The sequence below is a fragment of the Typopeltis vanoorti genome, chromosome 7 (genome assembly GCF_054136105.1).
Source record: "Typopeltis vanoorti isolate ZY-2024b chromosome 7, IOZ_Tvanoo_1.0, whole genome shotgun sequence".
In the NCBI taxonomy this organism is placed as follows: Eukaryota; Metazoa; Arthropoda; class Arachnida; order Uropygi; family Thelyphonidae; genus Typopeltis; species Typopeltis vanoorti.
Genome location: NC_143555.1, coordinates 53,358,934 through 53,373,481, shown reverse-complemented (window position 1 = coordinate 53,373,481; position 14,548 = coordinate 53,358,934). Strand labels below are relative to the sequence as shown.

The 14,548-nt window shown below is 35.6% G+C and overlaps 1 protein-coding gene across 2 annotated transcripts in view; it reads left to right on the top strand.

The window, feature by feature from the left end:
- Window positions 1-14,548, top strand: part of LOC150104679 (E3 ubiquitin-protein ligase SHPRH) — a 674,750-nt gene that overhangs the window by 175,082 nt on the left and 485,120 nt on the right. For both annotated transcript variants that reach the window (XM_090395874.1, XM_090395873.1), the window contains exon 5: window positions 6,366-6,639. In XM_090395874.1, the coding sequence (XP_090252000.1) occupies window positions 6,366-6,639 (274 nt within the window). The remainder of the gene's footprint in view (window positions 1-6,365; window positions 6,640-14,548) is intronic.

Here is a 14,548-nt window from a genome sequence, read left to right as displayed (position 1 = left end):
GTGACAGCCAATGGGCTGTCACAGCATACAACCAAGTCTGTTGTATGCTGTGACAGTGAATGAGTTTAAGGCGAGGTATGATAGATACTGTGTGAATGTCGAATAGTTGTGATGAACATGATTTGGGGTCTCCCTCAATGAGTCTAAGGACTCCCTGGAGTTGCCCGTAATAATAATATAATTTCTCTGTTAGTGATAGATTTTTTGCTTGAAGGATGGTGAATGAGTGGAATGGGTTGTCAGAGATGGTTGTGGGTGCTTAATCAGTGGATGAGTTTAAGGATAGGTATGGATTTGAATAATGGATCTTCCATGATGAGTCTTCTAACTCCATGGAGATGCCTGTATTATAATAATAATAATAATCAAATTCCTAACATGTACCCTCGATAGGTGTACAGAATATGATATTACTACATGAAAAACTTACATCATTACTAACTTCCTATCCACAAAATTTTCCTCCAAATTAATCTGTTACCTGTCAAGACTTTAACATTTTCAGATCTTATATTTCTATCTTCTAAGGCACTTTTTACTCTATCAGTCCACCTATATCTTAACTTTAGAGGAAGTTATTGAAGTTATTTCTAACCCAGCTCTCAGATCCATAAGTTAAAATGTTTGAACACTGTCTTGTATACAGCTAATTTAGTGTTTAGACTAATTTCTCTCTTGTTCCATATAAATGCATTCAGTTGACTTCTTACCATACCAGCTTTGTTGATTCTGCAGTCTTTTGCTATATTTAATTTACAATCTTCATTAAAAATCATGCCTAAATAGTTGAAATGGTTTACTTGTTCTATAGGTGCTCCATTCACAATGCAGTTGATATTTTCAGTGCAATTGCCTATTTTCATTGTCTTTGTCTTGTTATTGCTGACGTTCATACCATATCTATTACAAGAGTTATTCAATTTAGTCACGGAATCTTGCAGACTTGTAGTGGATTTATTTAAAAGTACGACATCATCTGCATAAAGCAAAGAGTTGCGATTAACATCTCGAATTTTGATATCAGGTTTAATGCTGCTTTCGTTCATAATGTGATCCATATAGATAATGGATAACGTACATCCTTGTCTGACTCCAGATTTAACATCGAACCGTCTTCCTGTACTTCCTTCAATTCTTATCGTTGATTTACAACTCAAATCAAGACTCATTATTGCTTGATATAACACCCCATTGACACCATATACAATTGTACCGTTTTGAATAGCTTCTTTATTGCCACCTTGTCGTATGCATTTTCAGATCTACGAAACTTAAATAGTGATCTTTGTTATATTTCCATGATTTCTCAACTATTTGTTGTAAAGTGAAAATCTGAACCTGACAGCCTCCTATTTGACCTGAATCCAGCTTGTTCTTCACCAAGCTTACTTTCCACAATCCTGCTCAAAGGTTTCTCAAGTATTTTTGCATAAATCTCCAGGAACACTGAGTAGGGAAATTCCTCTGTAATTCTCACATTCAGTTTTATTTCCCCTTTTATGTATGGGTACTATGAGAGCTCTACTCCAATCATCTGGAATTTGTCCCTATGTCCAGGCCTTCTGAATTATGTAGTGCAGCCACTGTAAGACTTTTATACCTCCATACTTGAGCATTTCTGATCGAATATCATCTATTCCTGCTGCTTTTCCACATTTCAGGCTTTTGATGACTTTTTCTACTTCAAGTTTGGATATGTATTCGTGATTACATGCCTTTTGAGTGTTTTTTTTAGTACTGTACCATCATTGATTGTTTCATATAGCAATTTTCGAAGTAATTACTCCAAACATCAAGGATATCCATTTCACCAGTTTTTCATGTCACCTTTATTATCTCTAATTCCTTTTACAGCACTCTTTCCTTCATTTCTGAGCTTCTTCAACAACCTCCAGAATATCTTGCCACCTTCTTGATATATGTTTTCTATGTTCTTACCAAAGTCCTCCCATGACTTTTGTTTAACTAGTTTTACACAGTGTTTAGCTTTCTTACATTTGTCTCTGTATTCTCTAAGAGCGCAAGCTGACTTATTTTCCAGGAACTTTTGATATGCTTTCTTCTTTTCCTTCACTGCCTCTTTAATTTTCTGTGTCCACCATGGACTTCTGATTTTTCTATCTTTTCAGACAACCTCACCACATGTCTCTCTGGCTGAATCAATCAATGTTTTCTTCAGGATTTGCCACTGAACCTCCAAGGTTTGGTTCCTGTTTTCATTTTTTCATGTTTTCAACTCTTTCATTTTTTCTTGAATAATGTTTGTGTATTTTAGTCTACAGTTAACATCTAAGAGCTGCAGAACTTTTATTCGCTTTAAAACTTTCTTACATGTTCTTATTTTTAATATGAAATTCAATTTTATCCTGCTCAAGCCTAAATGGTGGTCACTTCAAATTTCCAATCGTCTGTACACTCTAGTATCTTGCACCAGTGATCACTATTAACTATAACATTATTATTATTATTATATTCAGGCCTCCATGGAGTCAAAAGACTCATCGCTGGAGGTCCTTCCTAAGAAACATAATTATTAATTCTTAATTCTACGAGAATTAAGAAACACAAAGTCTATCGAGACTCATCATGGGAGGTCCCTCCTAGGAAACAAAAAGTCTATCATACCACTCCTTAAACTCATTGACCGTTCTCGCTCTCACCACTCTATCAGGCAATGCATTCCATGATTCAACCACCCTCCATGCAGAGAAACCACTCCTCATCCTCTTGCTCACAGTTTCCTTTCGTAACTTCCAGGGATGGCCCCTTGTCCTCACTCCTTCCTGCTGTTCAACCAAGCAAAAGAACTCCCCAGTGTCAAACCTGTAACCTCTCAACAGTTTAAAGGTCTCAATCATATCACCTCTTCTTCTTCTTCTATTCACCAGACTGCAGTCCACATTCCCTCAGCTGATCCTCATAACTAACATTGTACAGTCCTGAAACCTTCTTTGTTATCTGCCTTTGTACCCTTTCCACAGTTAATTTATCCCCATCAAATCCTGACGACCAAATCTGAGAACAATAGTCTAAGTGTGGTCTGATCAGAGTCTTATACAATGGAATGATAACTCTTTTATCTCTGCAGGTCAGTTTCCTTCTCGTTATTGCAGCTATCCTCTGTGCTATCTTCACCACCTTTGTAATATGTCCCCTAAATTTCAGGTTTCTATTAATCATCAACCCCAGATCTCTTGTCTCCCCTACTTCCTCCAGTACAGCTCCTCCCATAGAGTATGCAGCATCCCATCGATGTGTCCCAAACCTCAAGACCTTACATTTTGCTGCATTAAAATGACACTCCCCATTCATATGTCCATTTGTTTAGCTTATTCAAATCCTCTTTCAGGGCTACCACATCTGCACTATTAATAATAACTCTTCTCAGCTTCGCATCATCCGCAAACAACTGAATATCCCCCTGCAAATCACTGACAATGTCATTGATATAAAAGTTAAACAATATAGGTCTCAGCACTGAGCCCTGTGTTGCACCCCACTTGTAATCCTCTGCCTCCTTTAAACTGCTCCACCATACACAACTCTCTGATACCTATCAGACAGCCAATCCTGAATCCAGTTGACCAACCTGATATCCAGACCCATGTGCTGTAACTTAAATATCAGGTTATCATGTGGCACCCTGTCAAATGCCTTTGCTAAGTATAAGAAAATTTAATAATAGAACACGTAAAGACCACAGTAATAACTTTTAATTAATAAAGGTACAAATATTTCATAGTGAAATTTACAGTACAACTTCAGTGTCATGCAAACAGTGCTAGGAGAATAATTACCAAATATTAATAAATAATCCTTTAAAGATAATTAATTTTTATTGCTGGTTGCATAAAATAAAAGTCTTCCAGATTTTTGAGAGAGAGAGAGAGAGAGAGAGACAGTCATTTCGATTTAAATTCGGCTGATGTAAAATAGCTTCACAACTTTCTTTAAAAAGGCATTCATATTTGAACCTGCATCTATGGAGAAGAAGAGCTTTATCCCGCTGGATATTATGAGTAGTGTCAATGCTGTGTTGTGCTAGACCATACTTATGAGGTTTCATGTATTCAATATAATACTGATGTTCCTTAATTCTTTTTCCACAGAACGGCCTGTTTGTCCGAAATAAGATACATTGCATTCACACGGTATTTGGTAAACGCCAGCCAAAGATAGAGGTGACAGTTTATCTTTTGTAGATGGCAATAAAGAAGATATTTTGTTGATAGGAATATACATGGGAATCAGATGATACTTCTTCAAAATTCTGCCTATCGGTTCTGAGATGCCTGGAATGTAAGGGATTGGAACTTTGTGGTCTGTTGAAGAAACCTGAGTTATTGGAACATAGGACTCAATTATCTGCTGGATTTGATTGGGAGTAGTAACCATTTGATTCTATTTACTTTTTTATAGTAGAAAGTTCATGTTGTAAGATTACTGGAGAGGAGCACACTTTATGTGCTCTATTAATTAAGCATTTGATAATGCCAACTTTTTGAGATGTGTGATGAGCAGACTTTTGATGAATGTATCTGCCAGTAAATGTAGGTTTTCGATAAACACTTTTAGATAAAGTACCAGAAGATGTACGTGTAAGGAGGATGTCCAAGAATGGTAAACTACCAGAATTTTCTTTTTCCATGGTGAATTGAATATGTGGGTGAATGCTATTTATCTGTTGTAGAAATGTGGAAAGTTCTTCTTCAGAATGTGGCCAAATAGCAAAAACATCATTAACATAACAAAACCAAAGAGAAGTTTGAGGATGAATGGATGAAAACATAGTATCTTCAAAATGTTAAAAAAAAAAGTTTGTCAAAGGTGGAGATAGAGGGCTACCCATGGCAGTACCTTCAAATTGTTTGTAGATCTTGTTTTTCCAACTGAAATAACCTGAGTGGATAACGAATTCGAAAATCTTTGCGATATCTGGAGGGTAATCCTCATATAGTAATTCGACCGTGTCAGCTAGTGGGATATTGGTAAAAAGGTAAAAAGTATATTGGTATTACTGACTAATAACTCAGACTCTTTGATTTGAACATTCTTGATTTTCTCAAGAAAATCTGTCGAATTTTTTATGTACAATCTGAAGTGTCCATTAAGAGCAGTTAAGCCATGATACGAAAGTTATTCCTACGTTTGCTAGATTTAAAGAACCAATTCAGTCTCCTGGAGCCTATGCTATTTACATTTGTGCAAGTTTTTCCTTAATACGGAACCAGCTTCGGACAACTAAAAAAGAATTAGCTTCTAATATTAAGTCTATTTTGGATCGCAAAGAAAAAATTTCAGCTGTTCTTGATGACGAATTACTAGATATTGTTCTTCAATTGTCAAAACAATCTTTGGCCCGTTTCTATGAAAGAAATTCCACCATGATCAAGTGGCCAAAATAATGCATTGCCATGTATGCAAAAAATATGGCTTTCCTACTGCTGATAATTGCTGGCAGCATAAAATAGAGACAGTACTGGAAAACGAAACAGCAAAAATTCTCTGGGACTTTCTAATACAAACTGATCGGCATTTGGAATACAATAGACCTGACATCACAATTATCGAACATCGACAGGTTTGGATTATCGATATCGCACTACCTAGTGATAACAACATTAACAACAAAGAACTGGAAAAAAATTACTAAATATCGAGATCTGGCAATCGAAGTTGGCCAGGTGTGGCTTAAACACACCAAAGTTATCTGTGCACATGGTGCAATTTCAAAGAAGCTATTCCACTATTTACAGCAATTAAACATCAACGAAGTGACCCCATATGACCTACAAAAAACATCATTACTTAGTACAGTCCATAATTTACGATGCTACCTGACAGACTATTCTTAGATTCTTAGGTAGAATCTGAATTGTTCTGTAACACCAGTCAAATTGTTGTTTAAATGATATCTTGTTTTGCTTGTGTATCAATTATGTGAATAAATAATAATAATAATAATATCATTATTAAGTTTGCTATCAACTCATCTCCCAAGTACTGAAGAAGTTTATTAAATCTAGCCACCCAAAATTCAAGAATAATTTGCATACAAATAAATATAGATTTACATCTAGTAAATATAATAGGCATTTAACTTTGGTGTTTTTAGATGGGATAACTTTGGTCTGTTTAAGCCACACCTGGCCAACTTCGATTGCTAGATCTCGATAATTAGTAATTTTTTTTCCAGTTCTTTGTTGTATAAGCACCCGTTAGATTTTTGTCTTTCTTAGATTGTCTAAATCATTGAAAATCAAAACACTTATTTACAACTTCTGAGTATTCATTTAATGAAAACAATATATATATATATGAAGTCATGTTTTTAAACTCATTAAAGTATGATTAATGTTTTTTAGAGTATCCTGAATTATGTATTACCATGAAACAAGATATAGAAGGCTTGTATGGAACTGTAAGGTCTCAGGAAGATTTACAGCTTTCTATAACAGATGTTCAGCATCCTGACTTATTACCATTTCTTAGGCCATATCAGAGATCAGCAGTTCAGTGGATGCTTCATCAGGAGAAAAGTTGTAAAACTGAGTTAAAAGAAGAAAAATTACATTCTTTGTTTATTGAAATTAGATCTGATGATGGCAATGTAATATTTTATAACAAATATGGTGGCTTGTAAGTATACTACTATTTTTTTTTTTTTTTTAATTTTTAGCAAAGCAAATTAACATATTGAAGTGGATTGCTTCTGATAAACACATGATTTCCAAAATTTAATATAAGTGAATTGATTAAGGAATCTATTTTGATAGGTCTTGCAAGTCAGCTTACATAACCAGCACATCTAGTATGTGTCCTTGTAAGTGGAAAAAAATTTTACACCTCTATCAATATGTTTTTCTTTTATGCAAAAACATTTGAATAACTTTCAGATTCTCGTTGGTAAGAATAAGCTTTGAATACATTGTTGGGAAGAAAACATATGTACACAGTCTAGTAAAGTCTGTGGTAAAGTCTACTCAATGAGCACCCTACTTGCTAAAGTTAGGAGACTTCCTGATCAGCTAGCTAATAATCCTGTTGCCACTTACTCTGTCAGATTGTGTCAGGAGAGAGAAATTCTGAGTTTGGCTGTGTATAGAATATGGATGACATGTCATTGTGCACATCCCTACTATTTAATTAAATCTCTTTCTCTATCAAGTAATGAGCATAATATAAAATGTAGTATGTAGTTTATATTCCTGAGACTTGTAGTATTCATAATTATGAAATTAATACTGACAAAAAAACTACATCAGAAAGTAAGATGATTTAATAAATCAATTACTAGTTTCATATAGCAATATTGTGTATTTCTTCAGATTGATACAATAAAACACAATTGATTTATTAAATCATATTACTTTTTTACATGTTTATTTGCTAGGATTAATATCATAATGATTAAACAGTAATTCTGCATATCAGAATATATCTCTTGCAAAAAAAAAAAAAAATAAATAAATTTTTATATAAAATTACTTGGTATCTTGAATATATATATATATATAGGTAGTGGGAAAAAAAATGGAAACAGTGACATGTTTCAATTAATATGGCATTGGTCTGCTGTGGGCATCTAGTACAGCCGGTATTATTCGAGGAAGAAACTGTTTGTCAATATTTGGAACTCGACAGGAGGAATTTTACGCCAATCATCTGACAGAAACTGGATGAATTCACCTTAACTCTTTGAAGGTGGGAAATGTTGCCTGAGGGCTTGCCCCAAAATGTTCTATAGGATTTGAGTCTGGCAATTGGGATGGTAATGGCAGACTGAACACCACATCTCGCCATATTCTGTTGAAATGTGGCTTGCTGCATAGGAGTAAAGTGTGTCAATCTAACATGAAATAAATGGTAGCAGGCCTCGGTTTGCCCTTATACACACCTCTCTAGGAATGTTGGGAGTTTGGTGCATTGTATATGCAGCATTGAACTAGCATTAATACGACCTGATAGCTCAGTGTTTTAATTTTTTTGCCTATTACCTATTTATATATATGAAAAAAAAAAACACAAAAATATTCCAACTCCATTTCGACATTTATAATCTAATACCAGCATCATAAATAATGAACACCAACACTTGGAGTCATGTAAACCTGACCTGTATTTTCTAATAGAAATGGGTATCTCCTTGGAGTCTGAAGACTCATTGCAGGAGCCTAACCTTTAACCATACAATACCTGTCATACCTCTCCTTAAACTCACTCTTATGAACCACACTCTTACACAACCAGTGGTGACTCCCAGCTCTCTCTCTTTAGCCGTCTTGTATCAAAAAATTTCTTTTTTGTCAGTTTTATAGAACCCTTTTAATAACTAATATGTTTCTATCTTGCTCCCTCTTTTCTGCCTATCAACTAATATTTGACGCTTACCACCATTACTCCCAAGTAATGGTGGTAAGCTTCATCAGTCAGTTTCTTCCGGTAATCCAGTATATAATCTTTTCAATGTGATGTGCATAACCTTACATTTTGCAACATTAAATTGACAACCATTATCCTTAACTCACAATGCCAGTTTATTGGCATAGATTGGCAATAAATTTAGATATTTACATCACTGTTATCAAATATTATCCTAGCCAATTTTACATAATTAGCAAACAACAACATATTCTCCCTTCCCTGTTAAATCATAATCATTCTCTCTATCATTAATATACAAATTTAATACAAAAATTAAAGAGCCATGGCCCTCATTCTCCTCATTCTCCCATTCTGCTCTGCTATATACCATTTTCTGATATCTGTCCGACAATCTCCCGACCATCCACGTTTCCAATTTGATATCTATTTCCATTTGCTACAACTTATCTAATAGTTTTCCATGTAATATTTTGTCAAATGCCTTTTCAAAGTCCAGTGCCACTATAGTGTAGTAGCCATTTCCTTTAACTAATTTGGTTGTTACTCTATTATAAAATGTGAATAAATTACAAAGGGCCCAGACCTACCTTTATATAGCCATGCAGCACACTGCATAGTATCGTATTCCTATCCACTCATTCCGGGATTTTTGCTTTTTAAAATTTTTCCAATATTTTAACCTCTCCTGAGATACTAATTGGTTTGTAAAATGCTACTTCTGTCTTGGAAACCACCTTTATGTAATGGAACTATCTTACTCTCTTTTCACTCTCTTGGAATCTTTCCATATCTGAGACTTAGATTAAACTACTTCATTTGAGGAACTGTCAGTTCTCTGCTCCTTCTCCTAGCACATAGGCCAATGTGGTATTCAATCTCAGTACTGTAATCACATTGATATTTATTTAGTATTATGAGCACCTCCAGTTCATCTACCTCAATTCTCACATCAGACTCTTAATATCAGCAACTACAAAGGTTTCACCTGGATGATAAATCTTTGCAAAATGAGGCACTGAGGAACCTTTGTCTGAGGCACTGCCCATTCTCCTAGCACACAGGCCAACGTGTTATCCAATCTCAGTGTTGTATTCACATTCATGTTTATTTAGTATTATGAGCACCTCCAAGTGGTATACATCAATTCTCACATCAGTCTTTTCACATCAGCAACTGCAAAAGTTTTCACCTGGATGATACACCTTTGCAAAATGATCACTTAGTAACTTGACTATTTCCTCTGTTTCTGTCACCTTCCTACCACATTGATTAAAGATATACAGGTAACTGTTGTTATATGCACTTTTATTATTTGTGTTTTTGCATATACGCAGTTCCATTTCAGTACACAAGGACTATAGCTGCTTCCTATCCAAGGTCAAGGAAGCTTCTATGCATGCATGAATCTTATTTCTTACTGCTTTATTGGTCTGTGCAGTATTGTATTTATCTGTAAATATGAAGATCTGATAAAAGATGAAAAGCAACTGACATTTTTTGCTGCAAGTTGTGGGTGGTTCGGTTACAGTTGGATTCACCGTGCATTCCACAATCTCAACATGACTGGTGAGACTGAATTGCAAATTATGTTTCTGCTGCAGAATTTCATGGTCTCTTCAAACCAAAGATAGCAGAAGAAGGTTACTCACCAAAGCAAGTGTTTAACCTAGATGAAACTGGCCTGCTTCAAAAGTGTACGCCCAGTCGTACCTATAAAAGATAAGACAGTTCATAGGTTTAAAGCAGCCAGACTTCATCATTTCTTTTGGGAGGAAATGCTTCTGAGATTAAAAAATAAGATCTTCCATTTTATCACAAATAAAACTTGCAGTCTCTGAAGGGATATGTAAAGGCCAGATTGCTTGTTGTTTGGAGAGCAAACAAGAAGAGCTGGATAAAATCAGATTTTCAGTTAATATTTTTCAGGAGAGTCGTATGATGTGCTCATCTTGAAAATGAAGGAACTACTTTAAGAGTTATTTGTTTAATGTGTACTGAATATTTTATTTACTACTGTAATGGCATATATTCAATTAAATTAATCTTGAAAGATTGGAATCTCACGTTTGGGAACACAACATTTATTATCCCATGTTATAAGTCTCCCATTTTATGCATTTTCGATATATGTGCTGATTCTGTTGATTATTTTTAATGATATAGATGAGAACACAGACTGATAAAAAAAAAATAACTATTTATTAACTTATTGCTGATATTTCACTGGTATTCTATCCAGCATCTTCAGAGCATAAAAACAGTTTGTCACAGTATGCGAGACACCTGCAATCCGGTATAACAATGGGACTAGTTTGAACAACTGTAACATGCAACACAAAGACTAAAGTCTTAATTAGGCACCATCTATGTTGAGAGAGAGAGAGAGGGGAGAAAAAAAAAAAAGAGAGAAAGCAGGTTATTAGTTTGGTCTTAAGATGACCGTCTCCCAAATCTTTGGCAAATTTATACAGCCATATTTGTTGAGGTTTGGAGTATATTTCAAGGCTTCTGTTGATTCCAGAAACAACCTCTCTGACTTGTAAAAGCTTCTGTGCAGCACTTTAGTTATTTCCAATCGATCCCGTGTGCAGGGGTATCTAAAGCATGGTCTGCTAGATCTGGCTTGCCATAGTGATAGTGCTGGATATATTTTTTGTGTTCACTGAGGCGGATGTCCACAGTTCTTCCTATCTGTCCATAGTAGGCTCGATGACATGAACAGGGCATTTCATAGACTCCTGGATGTGATAAAGGAGAGATTCTCTCCTTGGGTGAATGGATGAGGGGTGCCAATTTCACATACATTTTAAATACATTGCATAGTTGGTGTTTGTTAAGCACTCTAGATATCTTTTCAGATATGCCTTTAATGTATGGGATGATGACAGTTTTTTGTAGACAGTGGGAGGGATTTCTGGGGAGCCTTTAGTATTTTGTCCATCTTATGGAGATTATAGCCGTTGGCCAAGAAAGTGTAACGAAAGTGAGTGAGTTCAGCAGTGTCATCAGAACAAATCGCTCTAACTCATTGCGTTAGTGTTTTTAGAATACCATACTGTTGAGATGGGTGATGGTGTGATTGTTTGGGTAAATATCTCCCTGTATGTAAGGGTTTTCTATAAACCGAGAATGATAAGGAACCATCTGGAAGATGTGTGATTACTGTATCCAGGATGGGCAGACAGTCATTAGCTTCCAGTTCCATTGTAAAGTGGTTTTTGGTTGTTGGCTATTTACATGTGCTAAGAATGTATCCAATGTGTCTGGACCATGTGATCCAGGATGGGCAGACAGTCATTAGCTTCCAGTTCCATTGTAAAGTGGTTTTTGGTTGTTGGCTATTTACATGTGCTAAGAATGTATCCAATGTGTCTGGACCATGTGGTCAAATAGCAAACACATAAACAAGATAGTGTAGCCAGAGCTACACTAAGTTGGCTTGGGGGAAGAAAAGGGGAGCCTATAGCTGTCCCATCTAATTGTTTGTATATTTTTCTCTTCCATGTAAAATAACCTGCCTGTACTGTGAATTTAAATAGTTGAAATATATCAGGCGAAAATTGTGACTTTAGTAAATCAAGGGTTTTTATTAATGGTGCATTTGTGAATGGTGAGGTGATATCAAAACTTACCATTATGTCTGAACTTTTTAAGGTCTAGTTTTCTAAAATAATTTTTAGGTGGGTAGAATTTTTAACAAAAGATTATTATATAAATGTTTGTGAGAGTGGCTAGTAGTTTGGCTAAATGTCTAGCAAGTTAGCAAGTTTATATGCGGGACTGTTTATATTATCCATAATAGGGTATAAGGGTGCACCTTATTCGTGAAATTTTGGTGCTCCATATATCCTGGCTGTTTTAATGGGAAGTACTTGAGTTTGTTAACTATTTCTTCAGGCCAGGAAGTTACTTTATTCAATAATTTGCACATCTTATTCTTTTGCAAGCTGGTGGGATCCCAATCTATAATTTGGTTGTTGACTGATCTTGGAAAAGTGTGTGCATTTTGTTGAATCCATCACCACAGTTACATTCCTTTTGTTTGCTTTGGTTATGATAATGTGTATTATTGTGTAGCTCTTTTAGAGCAATGATTTCTTTATGTGGGATATTATTTTTGCGAGGCTTGGAATGGATTAGGATGTTGTCTACATATAACCTAATGTTATTGGCTCTTGCTGGAGAAAGTTGTATATTCCCTGTTCAACAGAAGCAATTATTTTGGCTTTTGGCAGTAACAGCAAAATTGTGTCCCTGACTTAACGCATTAGTGTCTTCTTTAGTTAAAGTTAACGATGATAAATTCACAACAACAACGCAATCTTGTTTTAATTGCAGTCGTTGCATAGCACTGTGATGTTGGTGGATTTCAAACATTCTCTGGTGCTAGTTTTTAACTTTGGTGAATTCTTTGTTGGCTATATACTGTCCAGGAATCCCACAGTTCCGGGTTTAAAATATTAATTAGTTTGTCAGGTAGGACGTTGATGGATGAATTTATTTTTGATAGCTCCAGGTGAGTTCTGTTTATCTGTTCCTGTAATAGTGCTGAACTCACTCGTTTATAAATGCACTGGGCTTTGGAGGAGTGAAACTTCTTAATTTTTACACAGTTCGGTATTAAATTGTATCTCGGTACTTTTTTTAAGACTGCTAACCTGTTCAATTGATGCACCAATATCAACTTCCAGTTACCTATGGGCTCCCCCCCCCACCAACTTCTACATAGAACACTTCGAAAAGCTAGCTATCAATACAGCCACAATCAAACCAAGGCTCTGGCAATGATATGTTGATGATGTGTTTGCTATTTGACCGCATGGTCCAGACACATTGATAAATTCTTAGTGCATGTAAATAGTCAACAACCAAAAATCCACTTTACAATGGAACTGGAAGCTAATGACTGTCTGCCCATTCTGGATACAGTAATCACACGTCTTCCAGATGGTTCCTTATCATTCTCGGTTTATAGAAAACCCACACATACAGGGAGATATTTACCCAAACAATCACACTATCACCAATCTCAATAAGTATGGTATTCTAAAAAAACACTAACTCACAGAACTAGAGCGATTTGTTCTAATGACATTGCTCTCACTGCTGAACTCACTCGCTTCTTTCACACCTTCTTGGCCAATGGCTATAATCTCCATAAGATAGACAAAATAATAAAGGCTCCCCAGAAATTCCTCACACTGTCTACCACACAAGACTACAACAAAACTGTCATCATCCCATACATTAAAGATATATCTGAAAAGATATCTAGGGTGTTTAACAAACTAGAATCAGTGCTTAACAAACACCAACTATGCAATGTATTTAAAACATATGTGAAATTGGCAACTCTTATCTGTTCACCCAAGGAGAGAATCTCTCTTTTATCACATCCAGGAGTCTTTGAAGTGCCCTGTTCATGTCATCAAGCCTACTATGGACAGACAGGAAGAACTGTCGACATCTACTTCAGTGAACATAAAAAATATATCTAGCACTATCACTATGGCAAGTCAGGTCTAGCAGACCATGCTTTAGATACCCCTGCACACAGTATCGATTGGAAAAAAACTAAAGTGTTGCACAGAAGCTTTTACAAGTCAGAGAGTTGTTTCTGGAATCAACAGAAGCCTTGAAATATACTCCAAACCTCAACAAGTGTGGCTGTATAAATTTTCCAAAGATTTGGGAGACAGTCATCTTAAGATGAAACTAATTCCTGCTTTCTCTGTCTGTTTTTTTTTCTCTCTCTTTCTCTCAACATAGATGGTGCCTAATTAGGACTTTAGCCTTTGTGTTGCATGTTACAATTGTTCAAACTAGCCCCATTGTTATACTGGATTGTGGTTGTCTCGTGTACTGTGACAAACTGTTTTTGTGTTCTGAAGGTGCTGGATAGAATACCAGCAAAATATCAGCAATAAGTTAATAAATAGTTATTTTATTATCAGTCTGTGTTCTCATCTTTACCGTTAAAAACAATCAACATGTGCAATGAACACATAAGCCTTCCCACATGCGTTGATTCCTGAGAATCAACCTCTGCTTTCTTCTATGTTAAGAGGACATAATGCAGTTGTGTTGCCAGTATTTTTACCACATGGAACAACTAGTAGTGAAATTGTTTATTTAGATACTCAGTTAGTTTTGTGAAATTCTT